General features: G+C 39.0%; 1 protein-coding gene across 1 annotated transcript in view; it reads right to left on the reverse strand.

The window, feature by feature from the left end:
• Window positions 1-14,030, reverse strand: part of gpr176 (G protein-coupled receptor 176) — a 50,592-nt gene extending 36,562 nt beyond the window's left edge. Inside the window, exon 1 of the mRNA XM_055149486.1 lies at window positions 13,453-14,030. Within this exon, the coding sequence (XP_055005461.1) occupies window positions 13,453-13,687 (235 nt within the window). The 5' untranslated portion in view covers window positions 13,688-14,030. The remainder of the gene's footprint in view (window positions 1-13,452) is intronic.
• Window positions 14,031-14,570: the final 540 nt, after the last annotated feature.

Here is a 14,570-nt window from a genome sequence, read left to right on the forward strand (position 1 = left end):
TGTGTCAGTGTGTGTGTTTTTGTTAGTTTGTATTTGTTGTGGGTGTTGCTTTCTGTTTTTGTGTTTTGTTTTTATGTTGATTATTGTATTTTGTTAAATGTTATATTCTGTTGTCTTTAATGAATTTAATTGGCGTTTGATCAGGAAACAACATTATAACATAGATCAGAAAATAGCGTAATATGAGCACACTATGTAACTTGTTTCGGGTTGAAAATGTTCCACACTAAAGCATTAAACTTATCTATCTCCATGGAGACGAGCTGAGAGTCGACCGCACTCAACCTCATGCAATAAAAACACCTAAGGCCACGTTTATAGGATGACGGTCTGAACAGAAGGCGTAAAAGTGGCGTCGCGTCTTCGCTTTTTATTCAGCGTTTAGACGAGCGTTTTCGGGAGGAAATCTGCGCGCATACGGTGACGCAAAAGTGTGTGAAATTCGATTGGGTGTGCATGCCAGGCGGCTCGGTGGTGAAATACATGTCATAAACGTGTACGAGACGTGAGCAGATCTGACCAGAGTTTTGCGTCTTGGGCAGTGTAGACAGAAACACTAAGGTGGAGCGTTTTCAACTTTTCCACTCTGGAGGGTGGTTTCAGATGTTTACGTTTTTAAGCCTCAAAAACACCGTCACCCTCTAAACGAAAAGCACTTCTGATAAAATATTTTGTCATTTTTACCTGCATGTGTTCTTGTGTGCACAGGTCCTAATACTGAATAGATGTAGAGAGGATGGAGACAGGATGTGAGCATGACCCATCAGAAAAGTTACACAGAGCCTTTGTGGGCTTCTACCCTGTGTTTTTAAAGTTTCATTCATATGTTAATACGCCCTGTAATTTGCCCTGTTATATGCTGTGTATGTTTTTGGACTTTGGAGTGTCAATGGTGAATGTATATGGGACAGATAAGGGGTGTGTCTCCAACCTTTAGCATCTGCCAGTCTGTTATGGGACACGTGTTGGGACAAAGTGCTGTGTATGTTTCCATGAAGATGTTAACTCAACAGTTATGCTGGTATAAAAGGCATCCAGTTTTCTGTGCATCAGTGGGGGAACGTCGACTGCGTTGTCGAGGGACGACCGACGCACAGAGAGACGCCGCGTAGGCAAAATCATGCTGAATCAATTTGAATCTTGAGACCTGAATCTGCCTGAATTAATAAAGAGACATGTCTGAGACCTTTTCTAACTCTCCAAGTCTCTTTCTTAAGATCCTCTGTTTAGGCTGCCTCCAGGAGAAGCTGACACCTTTATAAATGAGACATAATTTTAAACTTTTTTTGACTGCCTATTGGCTACGTTTACATGATGTTTTTTTTAATTCCAAATTAAATAGTTTGGAATTCAGTTATTCTCCTTCAAGTTTACATGGAAATAATAATTCTGAATTAAAGTTTACATGGAAAACCAATTAAATTGCCTTTATTTAATTCCGTTCCGTTGGAGTTCTGATTGGACAGGGACACAAACGTATTCACATCTACTGGAAGAAAAGTTTGTCGTTATGCACGGGATGTGTACAGCTGTTCCCCAGTTCTGCTCCAGTTTGTATGAGCAGGGGAAAAGCGCTCAGACAGGTCCTGGTGTTCCTCTGGTTCAGGCTGGGCTCAGATGATATGATATGATTAATTATCAGTTATAACGAATCAACCAATGCGTTATTTATAAACCTTCAAACTCTGAAATTTTATGATTTAGTCGACCTTTATACTCATATTCAAAGTAAACAACAATCGCTTGTCAAAATCTTTACAGAACATGTTCAAAATCCGAAAGAGCCGATATGAGCTCAGAGGCACGGCCATGTTTATCAAAAAGAAAATCAGAACAAACATTAGGAAATTTTGTATGTCTATAATTTTGTATATATTTTGTAAGGGGTGGAAATCTGGAACAACTGTACAGAAAACCTAAAAGTGTGCACCAGTCTCTTTCACTTCATAAAGAAGTTTAAATGTTTAACTCTGGACAGATACATGAAATATGGTACTTAGTTTGTGCTGTAGTACTTTGTTGTTCTGTTACTGATTAGTTCGTTTCCTCTTACTGTATTTATGAAGATGAAATGGTGTCAAGATGACGCTCTGAGAAAGGAATAAAGGGAAAAGGCAGAATAAGTTTAAGCTTCAGCCTACACCTTTTCAGTCTGTGTATGTTAAATATGACTGTCTGTGAATTAATGTCAAAATATACCTGTGACTGAAATAAATAAATAAATAATAATAATAATATGCAGAGGGGAGCGGTGTTAGTTGCCTCGGCCTGAGAAGCACTTTCCCAGAGACAAAACAAGTGTGTGGAGGACGGATCGTTCCAAACAAGACGTGAAACGACTCCAAGAATGATTTAAAAACCTTAAAATTCCAAGAAATATAACGGCGTCTAGAATTTCAAATCAGCAACGGCAAAGTATGTCTGGAATGAAGAAGAAATTTGTCTTACTTAAGCTGATACACAAATCATCTAAAAACACTTTGGCTCATTTGTGTATCAGACTTTTATGACTCACTTTTCCCACAGCTGCGCTCACGTCAACAGACTGGATTTTCTGGAGACTCAAAACGGTGACAGATTCAGCGTTGAGAGATAAGCACACGGATACTGACTGCCTCCTGTCAAAACTGGCACTTAAGATATTATTCCAGAAGATATTTTAAGGCAAATTAGATTTTTTTTTAGCTGTAACGTGCATTAGTATCTGGTTTATTCTTGCGTGCGTAGCGTAAATCGGCTTGAACAAATAACCATTGTCGCCTTCTTGCTTCACTGTTTCCGTTGTTAAAGCTCCAGCGCACCGAAGACTGAAGAATCCAAAATGAAGCTAAAAATAGTAGCTCGCTTCAGAGTTGGACAGTTACGTGTTGAAGGCAAATTGAGCATTGAAGCCGTCAGAACATGTGGGATGGACTTTAAAAACACAGAGGAGCCCTTCCTGGATTCACACACAAACAACCTATGGTAAAAAATGATCCAAATGATTTCTGTAACTGTTATTTATCATTTAAAGTAAATACAAAACAACTCTGAACTGAGGTGTTTTGAGCCAACAACATCCAGTAATCGTTTTATCAAACCCCAGTTTATAGACCAAAATGGTATATCGACTAAACCGATATCTAGGAAACGATATCTGATCCATCAAAATGTTCAATATCCGTACCAATATCTAATACAAGAATTAAGAATTCTGATCGCGATTTCGATTTGTGCGTCAAAAGATCTCCAAACTCATATAATCGAGTTGAAACAAGCTTAAAGTTTATTTTGGGATATTTTTTATATGAATAAGTATAGTTATTGATTGTAGAACAGCTGGATATATAGTTTATTAATGTTTTTCTATGCCTTATTTCATGTTCAAAGTATATTTTATTCATTTTGTGTTTTATACTTCGTAAAACTGCTCTAAGGTTCATATTTGTAGCCTGGATTTATTTTCAATTTGAAAGATTTGAGTTACATTATGAATAACAAAGTGGTCTTTTTTGAGAGAGAAATGCTGAATAACTGCATCGTGTAACCAAAAAATAAGCTTTGGAATAATCGTGATTTCAATATTGACCAAAATAATCGTGATAATGATTTTTTCCATAATCGAGCAGCCTTAAACAGAATGCTGTATCGGTGCATCCTTAAATACAAGAGTCCCGTGCATTTCAGAACACGACTGCGAAATATTGTTCAGCCATTTTCAGTCCTAAATGATTTTTAAACGTACGACAGAAAGCGCACACCACAGACACGAGGAGAATCTGATGAGACTTAAAATCTCCGATCACAAAGACTGTAACGGAATCTGTCTGCGGGCCACAGGATATAAAGTTGTGAGCGCGATCGTATCAGCTGTTTCCTTTCTACAGTAAAACCACTCGCTTTCAGACTCTGAAGTGTTCAAAAGATCAGAGCACTGCACTTCTAGTTTAGACACAAGTCAAAACTGTGTCATTATTATTTGTGAAATGTGGTGCAAAACGTCAGATATGTGATTTTAATGCACTGAAGGTTGGTGATAAAGTCCACAAGAAGCAGAGTCACGATCGCTTCACCTCGATCTGTGCGCTGTGTGGATGTAAACAAACACATGTGAGGAACTACTCTCACCTTTTTACTTTTAAAGAACGCTTAGAACTGGATTAATATCGCTGTTTTATGGACTGGATGTCATTATTTGCCAAGGACAAATTCTATGGATAATATGGATAAGATCTTGCAGTGTGAATTTACAACTATTCGAGAGGCGAGTGATAAAGTCGCCACATTATTTTCACTATTTCCTGAATTTTATCTTGTGCCTCTGTCTCCGTCTCTCCTCTGCCCCGACCCTCTGGTTTATCGGCTGTTACCGTAGTGTTGCTGATTTTAGTGGTTACGATCTGACAGAGCAGAGTCACACACACACGAGGAGCGCAGCGGCTTCACAATCGCACACGAAGACACAAAGTCAGGTCACCTCTCCCTGAACTCGGAGAGAAGCAAATCTGAACCAAAATAGGACAAATTCTCAATTCTCCTGTACAGGGTTAACGCTCTTTTTCACTGACTAAATTTTCAAAAATGACTTTTCATGACCTAAAGTGAATTTTCCATGACTTTACGGCACCTACACGTGTAGAATTGATCAGACTTTTAGGGCTAAATATAAAATGTTAACTCTTTTCAGTCAACTTAAGGTTTGGTTTATAGTTTTTTAACATTCAAAATACTAGTGCATTTATTGTCGTCTATTTTAAACAAAAGGCTGCGTTCAGACTGCAGCCTGAAGTGACCCGAATCCGATTTTTTGGCCCCTATGTGACTTGTATCTGATCTTTTAATGACAGTCTGAACGACATAGATCCGATTTTTTCAAATGTGACCCAGGACACTTGGATATGTGCTCCTGAAACCGATACATATCCGATCTTTTGACATGCGACTTCAGTGTGAACGGTCAAAGCGCATTCATCCACCTACACGTTATCAACAAGCGACAAATGTACACAAACGTTCTTCTTATCATACGAAAATTGTTAATGAACTCCATGTCACTGAAGCGAAGCACATCGTCACTCACCACTCTTGGCTACGTCTCCACATCCACACGTTCCTTTTAACGGACGTCGCTGCCGCTGTCCCACAAAACACCACGGCCAAAAACCTCGTCCTTCTCCTTCTCCATCTCCTCCTTAAAACAAGTAAGTTGTTCATGTTCTGGCTCCGGTACGAGAGGAACTTTAAAATCTCCAGGTGCTCGATGCTCGCGTCCATGTTTGGACAACTTCCGTAAACACAGAGACGCTCGCTGAGGTTGACGTCGTCGTGTCTCCAGTGCACATGCGGGACACTTTCGGGCTGTTTACTGTTCACACTGGAGTCACATACAAGTCGCATTTAATTGGAAATGTGAACGACCTCGCAAAAACATCGGACTTCACAAAAAAAATCAGAATTGAGCGTTAAGCCCTGCAGTCTGAACGTTAGGGCTGGGTATCATTAAGAATTTTCCGATACGATACATACCTCGATACATAGGCCACGATACGATACATATTTCAATACAGTGAACTTACAATTCAGTACGATATATTTCAAATTGATTCGATACCGTTCAATAAAAATAATGGTTAAATCATGTCTGTGATACTAAAAGTCTTTGTTAAACCACTTCTTGTGCAAAGTGAATATGAAACAAAAACATTTTAATCGTCAAAACTGTGAAAATGTCAAATGTGTCACATGCACTGCAAAAAATGTAATCTAGTCAAGTTAAGATGACTTGAATTAAGAAAGTTTTATCATGACTTGAGTAAATTCCACTTGACAAGTTAAATTATCTGTCAGCGGAATATGATTTTTTTGTTCTTAAAATATGAAAATACATCTTGCTACACTTAAAAAAAGAAAACCAACAACCCTTAAAATAAGAAATGAAATTGGACGTCGCTTGAATTTAGAAAAACACTTATTCCATTGGAAGAGTGGATTCAGATAAAGTCACATGTTCTTACCCTCTCCAGGCAGGCGTTGCAGATTTGCAACAGCTAAATGCCAATTACCTACTTACTCCACATCCTTATTTTATGAGCCTTTTTTACTCAGGAGCCTTTTTTCTCATCCATGCTGATAAACGTGGACGATGCAGACTGTGCAAGAATGGCTACAGTCTGCAATTGTTTCTCGCACCACACGAAAAAGTGATGTTGTTCTGCCACTGTAAAGCTGTTACACTGTGCTTTATGTTTTCATTGTTATGAAAAGTGGTGAACACATAAAGTTAGCGTTCATATCATTTTCAGTCTTCATTGGGGCGGCAGTAGCTCAGTTGGTAGAGCATTCGCCCACTGATCTGAAGGTTGGCTGGTGTGATTCCAGCTCCCACACATGAATGCTGCTGTTGTGTCCTTGGGCAAGACACTTAACCCACCTTGCCCACAGTGTCTGCGTACACTGGTGTATGAATGTGTTTGTGAATGGGTGAGTGGTTCCTTGTTGTAAAGCGCTTTGAGTGCCTTGAAGGTGGAAAAGCGCTATCGAAAAATGTGACCATTTACCACAGTGGACCAATGCTGCAAATCTGCAACATCCCAGAACGCACTGGATGTGAAGGTCTCTCTCAAAAAAAAGTCAGGATTGTATATTACTACCCCAAATATCAGATTTTTTCCTGTTACTAAAATTTAATTTGAGCCTGAGTGGGTTCATTTTCATTTTAACTAACCTTTTTGCTGTGTGAATGAGTTTCCTTCCACTAAACAAATAACTGCGCAGTTACAAAATAATTTAGTAAAATAAACCAAAAATACTCGATACGCGATATATCGATACAGCAGCCCGTGATATCGATACTGTATCATTACATTAAACGATACGATATATCGATATTTCAATATTTTTGCGCACCCTTACTGAACGTAGCCTTAGACAAACTATTGATCCACAAGGGAAATTATTTGGACACAGGAGCTCACACATCACAGTATAATATAATAACAAAGAGCAAATGTATAAATGGTAATAATAAAGTCAAAATAAGCAGCAAAAATAACAAGGGACTGGTGACAAATAAGGCATAACTATATAAATGTATGCGTACGAGTAAAAATAAATATACAAATATAGTAATATAAACTGTGAAATGATTTAGGACAAAGGGGCGTGGTTTGGCCAGTGTTCATGGAAGTGGAAAGAGGCGATGTGTAACTAATATATTTGTTATGACAATTTTATCTCATGGGAGTAAATTCTTTCGTATTAACTCAACCAGTGATAAGGGACCAGAAATTGGCACATTTTAAGCCGTGTTTACTCAAATCCAAAGCCTGTGCAGTCGTGCCAAGATGAAGGTTTTCTCAGTGTTTTTTGTGTAAACGCCAAAACTCAAAGATAAGATGTTTTCGAGTAATTTTACATAAATTCAACCAGTCCACTGCTCGGCACAATCCTGTTTACTGAGATGTTTATAGGGCCCATATTACGCTATTTTCTGATCTATGTTATAATGTTGTTCCTTGTGGTAAAACAGGAAGAGCTCCACTGTGTTTTTAAACTCCATACACCTTTATTAGAATCGTTTGGATGATTTCTCTACTGAACTAAAGGCAGTGTTGGGAAGGTGACTTATAAAATGTATTCCCCTACAGATTACAGATTACATAGCCCAAAATGTAGTTTGTAATCCATTAAATTACTTAAAGTGAGTAACATAATCTGAATACTTTGGATTATTTCATTTGCTGTAGAGAAACAAAGACGAGGAAATCTTCACTTAAGATGTTTTGTCTGATAAAAGAAAATAAAAAGTCCAGACTTTACTGAACCAAATTAAAAATATCATGGCAACAGCATGGTTTAGTCCTGTTAAATCCTGCTTTAATCTGTTTTAATTCTGGTTTAGTCCTGTTTAGACCTGGTTTAGTGCTTGTTTAGTCCTGGTTTAGTCCTGGTTTAGTCCTGGTTTGGTCCTGGTTTAGACCTGGTTTAGACCTGGTTTAGTCCTTGTTTAGTCCTGGTTTAGTCCTGGTTTAGACCTGGTTTAGACCTGGTTTAGACCTGGTTTTATACCTGGTTTTAGACCTGTTTTAGTTCTAGTTTAGATCTATCTTAGTCCTGGTTTAATCCTGGTTTAGACTTTGCTTAGTCCTTGTTTAGTCCTGGTTTAGACCTGGTTTTAGACCTGTTTTAGACCTGGTTTTAGACCTGTTTTAGTTCTAGTTTAGATCTAGTTTAGTCCTGGTTTCTACCTGGTTTAGTCCTGGTTTAATCCTGGTTTAGTCCTGGTTTAGTCCTGGTTTAGACCTGGTTTAGACCTGGTTTAGACCTGGTTTAGACCTGGTTTTAGACCTGTTTTAGTTCTAGTTTAGATCTATCTTAGTCCTGGTTTAGTCCTGGTTTAATCCTGGTTTAGACTTTGCTTAGTCCTTGTTTTGTCCTGGTTTAGACCTGGTTTTAGACCTGGTTTTAGACCTGGTTTTAGACCTGTTTTAGTTCTAGTTTAGATCTAGTTTAGTCCTGGTTTAGTCCTGGTTTAATCCTGGTTTAGTCCTGGTTTAGACCTGGTTTAGATCTAGTTCAGAACTGGTTTAGTTTCTGGCAATGAGTGGAATTACCGGGGGAAAAAAAAAAAAAAAAGGGGGATATAGCCCAAAATGTGAAAACAGGAAAATACCGCAGTGTAATCCATTTATTTCAAGAAAGTAACTGTAATCCCATTACCACTCACTGAAACAGTAACTGCAACTGAATACATTTACTCATGATTTATACTCTGATTACATAACACCGGTACATGTAATCTGTTACTCCCCAACACTGACTAAAGGTAAAAAGAAGCTGGATTAGAGCATTTTGAGTTTTGGAGATGTACAGACTAATAATAAAGGATCATTCAAACATGTGTGAATGAAACAAAACACAAGTCCAGGTCTGTTTTTGAGGAGGTCACATCATTATAACATGACTTAAAATTCATAAGCCTCAAGTATGTGTAATATAGAAAATGTAAACTTGATTGATTTGATTATTTGTAGAGTAGCTTGTGTACAGGACAGGCTACAAAGACACACACATACTACACACTAAACATGTAATAAAGCATAATTACATCACTTTTATAGGATTTCTGTATGTTTCTGAAACTGGGGAGGAAAAAAAACATTGAAATTTCCAACCAAGGCAACTGTAAAAAGTATGGAAAGCAATGAATCATAGCACACGTTCTGTTTATAAGCGTGTAAAATAACTCTAACGTCATAAAGTCCATGAATGAAGAAGTGCAGAGGAAGTTTTTACATTTACATAATTTTGAAGTAGGAATTCTGGTTGTTTTTGATTTTGTCTTTGTAGTTGTAGAGGTGTAGGACATTGTTTCCCAAAAACTGAGTCGAGATTTGTTTTTGGGTCGCCTCGGACATGGATCTGTTGACCTTTTTGTTATTTTCATGAGAATCTCCTGTCCTCAGAAGAGCCAGTGTTTCCATGATTATTCCTTTCACTATTTACTACATATTTGTTTGAATTTGGATTTTCTGTGCTCACAAAAATGAAGACAAACACAGAAACAGACTGAACGCTGTGTCTGATCTGCTGCTGCGCTCTCCTCCTGCACCTCGGACTGAAACACGCTGCAAAAACCCAGACAGGTCCACCTATCTCATTAGAAATGTTAAGACATGTTTTGTATAATTTCTCATCTTTTTGTAATTATTTTATGGACTATTTTTTGAGCTAGGAAGCTGAGAATTTGTATTATTGTAGATTCTTGGGCATAGATTCTGTGTCTGTTGTCAAATATTTGGGACCTTTATTAAGGGGGGCGCTGTGGGACCCCAAACTCCCGCATTTAGTCCGCCAAGGAGGTTATGTTTTTGCCGGCGTTTGTCTGTTTGTTTGTTTGTCTTTTAGCAAAATAACTCAAAAAGTTATGGACCGATTTTGATGAAATTTTCAGGATTTGTTGGAAATGTGAAAAGGAAGAACTGATTTCATTTTGGGGGTGATCCGGAAGAAATCCTGGATTCTGGATCACTTTGAAATTTTAGTTAACATTGTGGTAAATGGGGCCAAAAATTTTGTTTCTCAATATCTCGGTTCATTATTGACCAAACCCCATGAAATTTGACTCAGGGATGGACAATGGGATCCTCTTTCATATTCCAAAGGCTGATCCAGATCTGATCCAGAAGACTGATTTTATCGCAATTTATATAAAAAATGGGGGTAGTCCTTGGCGGAGGTCTGCGCTCTCTGAGTGCTTTTCTAGTCTAGTTTTTTGTTTTGTTTAGTTTTTTTGAGGTCCAAGATCTATTTACTCCAAGCAGATATTTACAAACTAACAGCTGAACCTGAATATTTCAGACAATGACCATTTCTGACAACAATCTCACTCTTTTCTGAGTTTTCATGTGGACGGTGTAGAGCCCCAAATATGGTCACAAACCAAATGTGATCTTTTTGGCCCCTTCTTTGGACCCTCATTTCCCCATGTGGGCACAGTTAGATGTTGATCAAATTTTTACCAGAGAAACTTTGGCATTTTCTGATTAGTTTAAAGTAATAAAAACATCTACTATTCACTTCCTTCATTTCAAACTGAATTTTTGAAAACGAGCTCTCACGGGTCATTTTTGGTGGAGTTTAGGTACTTTTCCACCTCATAGAAAACTTAAATTACCTTTAATAGCCTTAAACACTATTTGCTTGTCTATAAGGGAAGACAATTGGAGATTATTTGTGGTTCATTGCTTGGAAAAGTGTCATTAATCCTTTGAGAAAATTCAACTATTAACTTCGTACAAAATTATGATCTGTTGCTGCGCTCTCCTCCTGCACCTGGACTGGAACGAGCTACAAAAACCCAGACAGGTCCAACTATCTAAATGTTAAGACATGTTTTGTATAATTTCTCATCTTTTTGTAATTATTTTATTCACAATTTTGTTCCAATATTGCTGGTTCAATTGAATGTTGAAAAGAAAAAGAACTGGGTTACATTTAATGTCCAAATAGGCGACTTATGGATCCTTTTATTGCTGCTTCAATTACTGTTTTTCATTGTTTAAAACTTGAGTAATACTAATTTTTCAGAGAGACATGATAAAATATCCTCATTAATGTTTAATAATGATCAAATCCACCTTTATTTTGTGATTTACGAATAATGTTTATTGACTTGGGTCGTAAAGGTTTGTGACTTTTAAAATATGGGTCCCGAGAAAAAAAGTTTGGGAAACACGCTTCTTTGGATAAAGGTTCTAGATTGCTTAAAAAATGTACTTATATTGTTGTTACTTCATCAGAAACAAAGCTGGAGTTGTGTTTTGTTTCATTCACACATGTTCAAGTGATCCTTTATTATTAGTCTGTCAACATCTAAAAACCTCAGACTGCTCTGTTCCACTTTGTGATGTCATGAAGCAGTAGTTTTCAAGTTAACAGCTCCTTTTAACTTTTTTTAAGTAGAGATCGGCAATTCCAGGGCTGAAATTATGTAAATGACTAGTGAAGGTGTATGATATTTAAAACTACACTGGAGCACTTGTTGTATTACCACGTTTGAGGGAAGAACTCAGCCTAAATGTGCAGGATTTGTGTGTTAAACATGTGTGAATGAAACAAAACACGACTCCAGGTGTGTTTTTGATGAACAAACGCAATTTAGATCAGAAAATAGTGTAATACTGTCCCTTTAATTGAAAATGTTGAAGTGAATGTATCTAAATCAGACATGTCAAACTCAGGCCTGGGGGTCAAATTTGGCCCGTGATATAATTATATTTGACCCGCGAGATCATATCAAATACGGATTAGAGCTGCCCGCCGGCTACAGATAGACTATAGACAGTGTTGGGCAGGATATTTTTAAAATGTATTCCCCCTACAGATTACAGATTACATACCCCAAAATGTAGTTTGTAACGGAATCCATTAAATTACTTAAAGTGAGTAACGTAATCTGAATACTTTGGATTACTTGATTGTTTAGTCCTGGTTTAGACCTGGTTTAGTCCTGGTTTAGTCCTGGTTTAGACCTGGTTTATACCTAGTTTAGACCTGGTTTAGTCCTGGTTTAGTCCTGGTTTAGTCCTGGTTTAGACCTAGTTTAGACCTGGTTTAGACCTGGTTTAGTCCTGGTTTACACCTGGTTTACACCTGGTTTACACCTGGTTTACACCTGGTTTAGTCCTGGTTTACCTGGTTTACACCTGGTTTAGTCCTGGTTACCTGGTTTAGTCCTGGTTTACACCTGGTTTACACCTGGTTTAGTCCTGGTTTACACCTGGTTTAGACCTAGTTTAGACCTGGTTTTAGACCTGGTTTAGTCCTGGTTTACACCTGGTTTACACCTGGTTTAGACCTGGTTTAGTCCTGGTTTACACCTGGTTTACACCTGGTTTACACCTGGTTTACACCTGGTTTAGGTCCTGGTTTACACCTGGTTTACACCTGGTTTAGTCCTGGTTTAGACCTGGTTTAGACCTGGTTTAGACCTGGTTTAGACCTGGTTTAGTCCTGGTTTAGTCCTGGTTTAGACCTGGTTTAGACCTGGTTTAGACCTGGTTTAGTCCTAGTTTAAACCTGGCTTAGACCTGGTTTAGTCCTGGTTTAGTCCTGGTTTAGACCTGGTTTACACCTGGTTTTGACCTGGTTTAGACCTGGTTTACCTGGTTTCCTGGTTTAGACCTGGTTTAGACCTGGTTTTAGACCTGGTTTAGTCCTAGTTTAGTCCTGGTTTAGACCTGGTTTAGACCTGGTTTAGTCCTGGTTTAGCCCAAAATGTGAAAACAGGAAAATACCGCCGTGTAATCCATTTATTTCAACAAAGTAACTGTAATCCAATTACCACTCACTGAAACAGTAACTGTAACTGAATACAGTTACTCATAATTTGTACTCTGATTACGTAACTCCGGTACATGTAATCTGTTACTCCCCAACACTGACTATAGAGACATTATTTACTTAAAATGTTGTTATTATTATTTTATATTTTGCTTGTTCTGGATTCAGTGCTTAGGCAAAACTATTACTGAACATTTATTTAATTATGAAAAGGTTTAACATTACATATCTCAAAAGAAGAGAAAACATGCAAACACAAATTTTTCTGTAAATATTTTGTTCGGCCCACGAGTTAGTCCCAGTTTTAAATTTTGTCCCTTTGTGACTTTGAGTTTGACACCTCTGAAAGTCAATATTCTTAAATCCAGTCAGTGCTATTTTAATTTAATTTTGCTGAGCTGCCTTAACCTATATCTGCAAATTACGCTGTTTGGAAGTGACTCACCCAAATCTCAATATGGATTTTTTGTTTTTTTCTGTCAATTTGGATGACCTAATTACACCCCGTTATCCTTCCGCACAATCAACACCCTCCACCAGACCTGGAAATGAAATCCATCCTCAATTCTCCTGGGACTACATTTTACTACCACCTTTCCCTTTCCCTTTCCTTTCCCCCTCGTTACTCACCGAGCAGCGATCCGACCAGGACGAGCACCTGCACCGCCGTGGCGAAGTCCCCGTAGGCTTGCACGGACGCTGTAGTCACCCCCTCTCCTCCATCACCTCCATCCCCCGGTACCAGGCTCACGAAACTGTCCTCCCGGGTACTGGTCGCGGTCGGGTAGCTCGACGCATTCGCCAGCTCCAACCACAGGTGCTGCGGAGCGGATGTCCAGTTCGATTCTCGGCTCCCGCTGTCCATATTGCACCGAATGAATCACGCGTAATGGGCAGGGAAAGGCATTTTTTTGGGGTTTTTTTTTTATCGCACCAGCGCCAACGACGTGTGGTTCTTACCGTTTACGACTCGCGTGGTGATAGTTACTGGTGAAAAAGGTGAACTCGGGTGACTAGGTAGTGACAGAGAGGGATCCATTGCAGAAAACGGTGAGATCCACGCGTTTTGGGGAGGCGGGCAAAGGCGCAGTCCGGGTCGGTCCGTTGTCATCCGCGCGTCGTCTCACCGGGGGTTTATGGGCTGTGAGTGACGCTGCGCGGGCCGGCGGCGAGCGCTCAAATGGGCAGCTCTTTCCATCCACAGCGTGAGGTGCAAGACTGGAGCGCGAGAGGGGAGGGAGGGGGAGGGAGGGAGGGAGAGAGGGGAGGGAGGGAGGGAGGGGGAGGGAGGGAGGGAGGGAGGGAGGGAGGGAGGGAGGAGGGAGGGAAAGCCCCACCTCCCACTTGGATCCAGCGACACGACAACCAAGTGGCCAGTCCGTCTTATGAATGATGACATTTTATGACTTTTACATTTATACACAGTGTTGGGGAGTAACAGATTACATGTACTGGAGTTATGTAATCAGAGTACAAATTATGAGTAACTGTATTCAGTTACAGTTTCAATGAGTGGTAATTGGATTACAGTTACTTTGTTGAAATAAATGGATTACACGGCGGTATTTTCCTGTTTTTACTTTTTTTTTTGGTAATTTCACTCATTGTCAGACACAGGTCCATACCAGATCTAAACCAGGACTAAACCAGGATTAAAACCAGGTCTAAACCCAGGTCTAAACCCAGGTCTAAACCAGGTCTAAACAAGGTCTAAACCAGGACTAAAACCAGGTCTAAAACAGGTCTAA

The sequence above is a fragment of the Boleophthalmus pectinirostris genome, unplaced genomic scaffold, assembly GCF_026225935.1.
Source record: "Boleophthalmus pectinirostris isolate CB_2022bp ecotype Guang Dong unplaced genomic scaffold, ASM2622593v1 HiC_scaffold_13, whole genome shotgun sequence".
Lineage (NCBI taxonomy): Eukaryota > Metazoa > Chordata > Actinopteri > Gobiiformes > Gobiidae > Boleophthalmus > Boleophthalmus pectinirostris.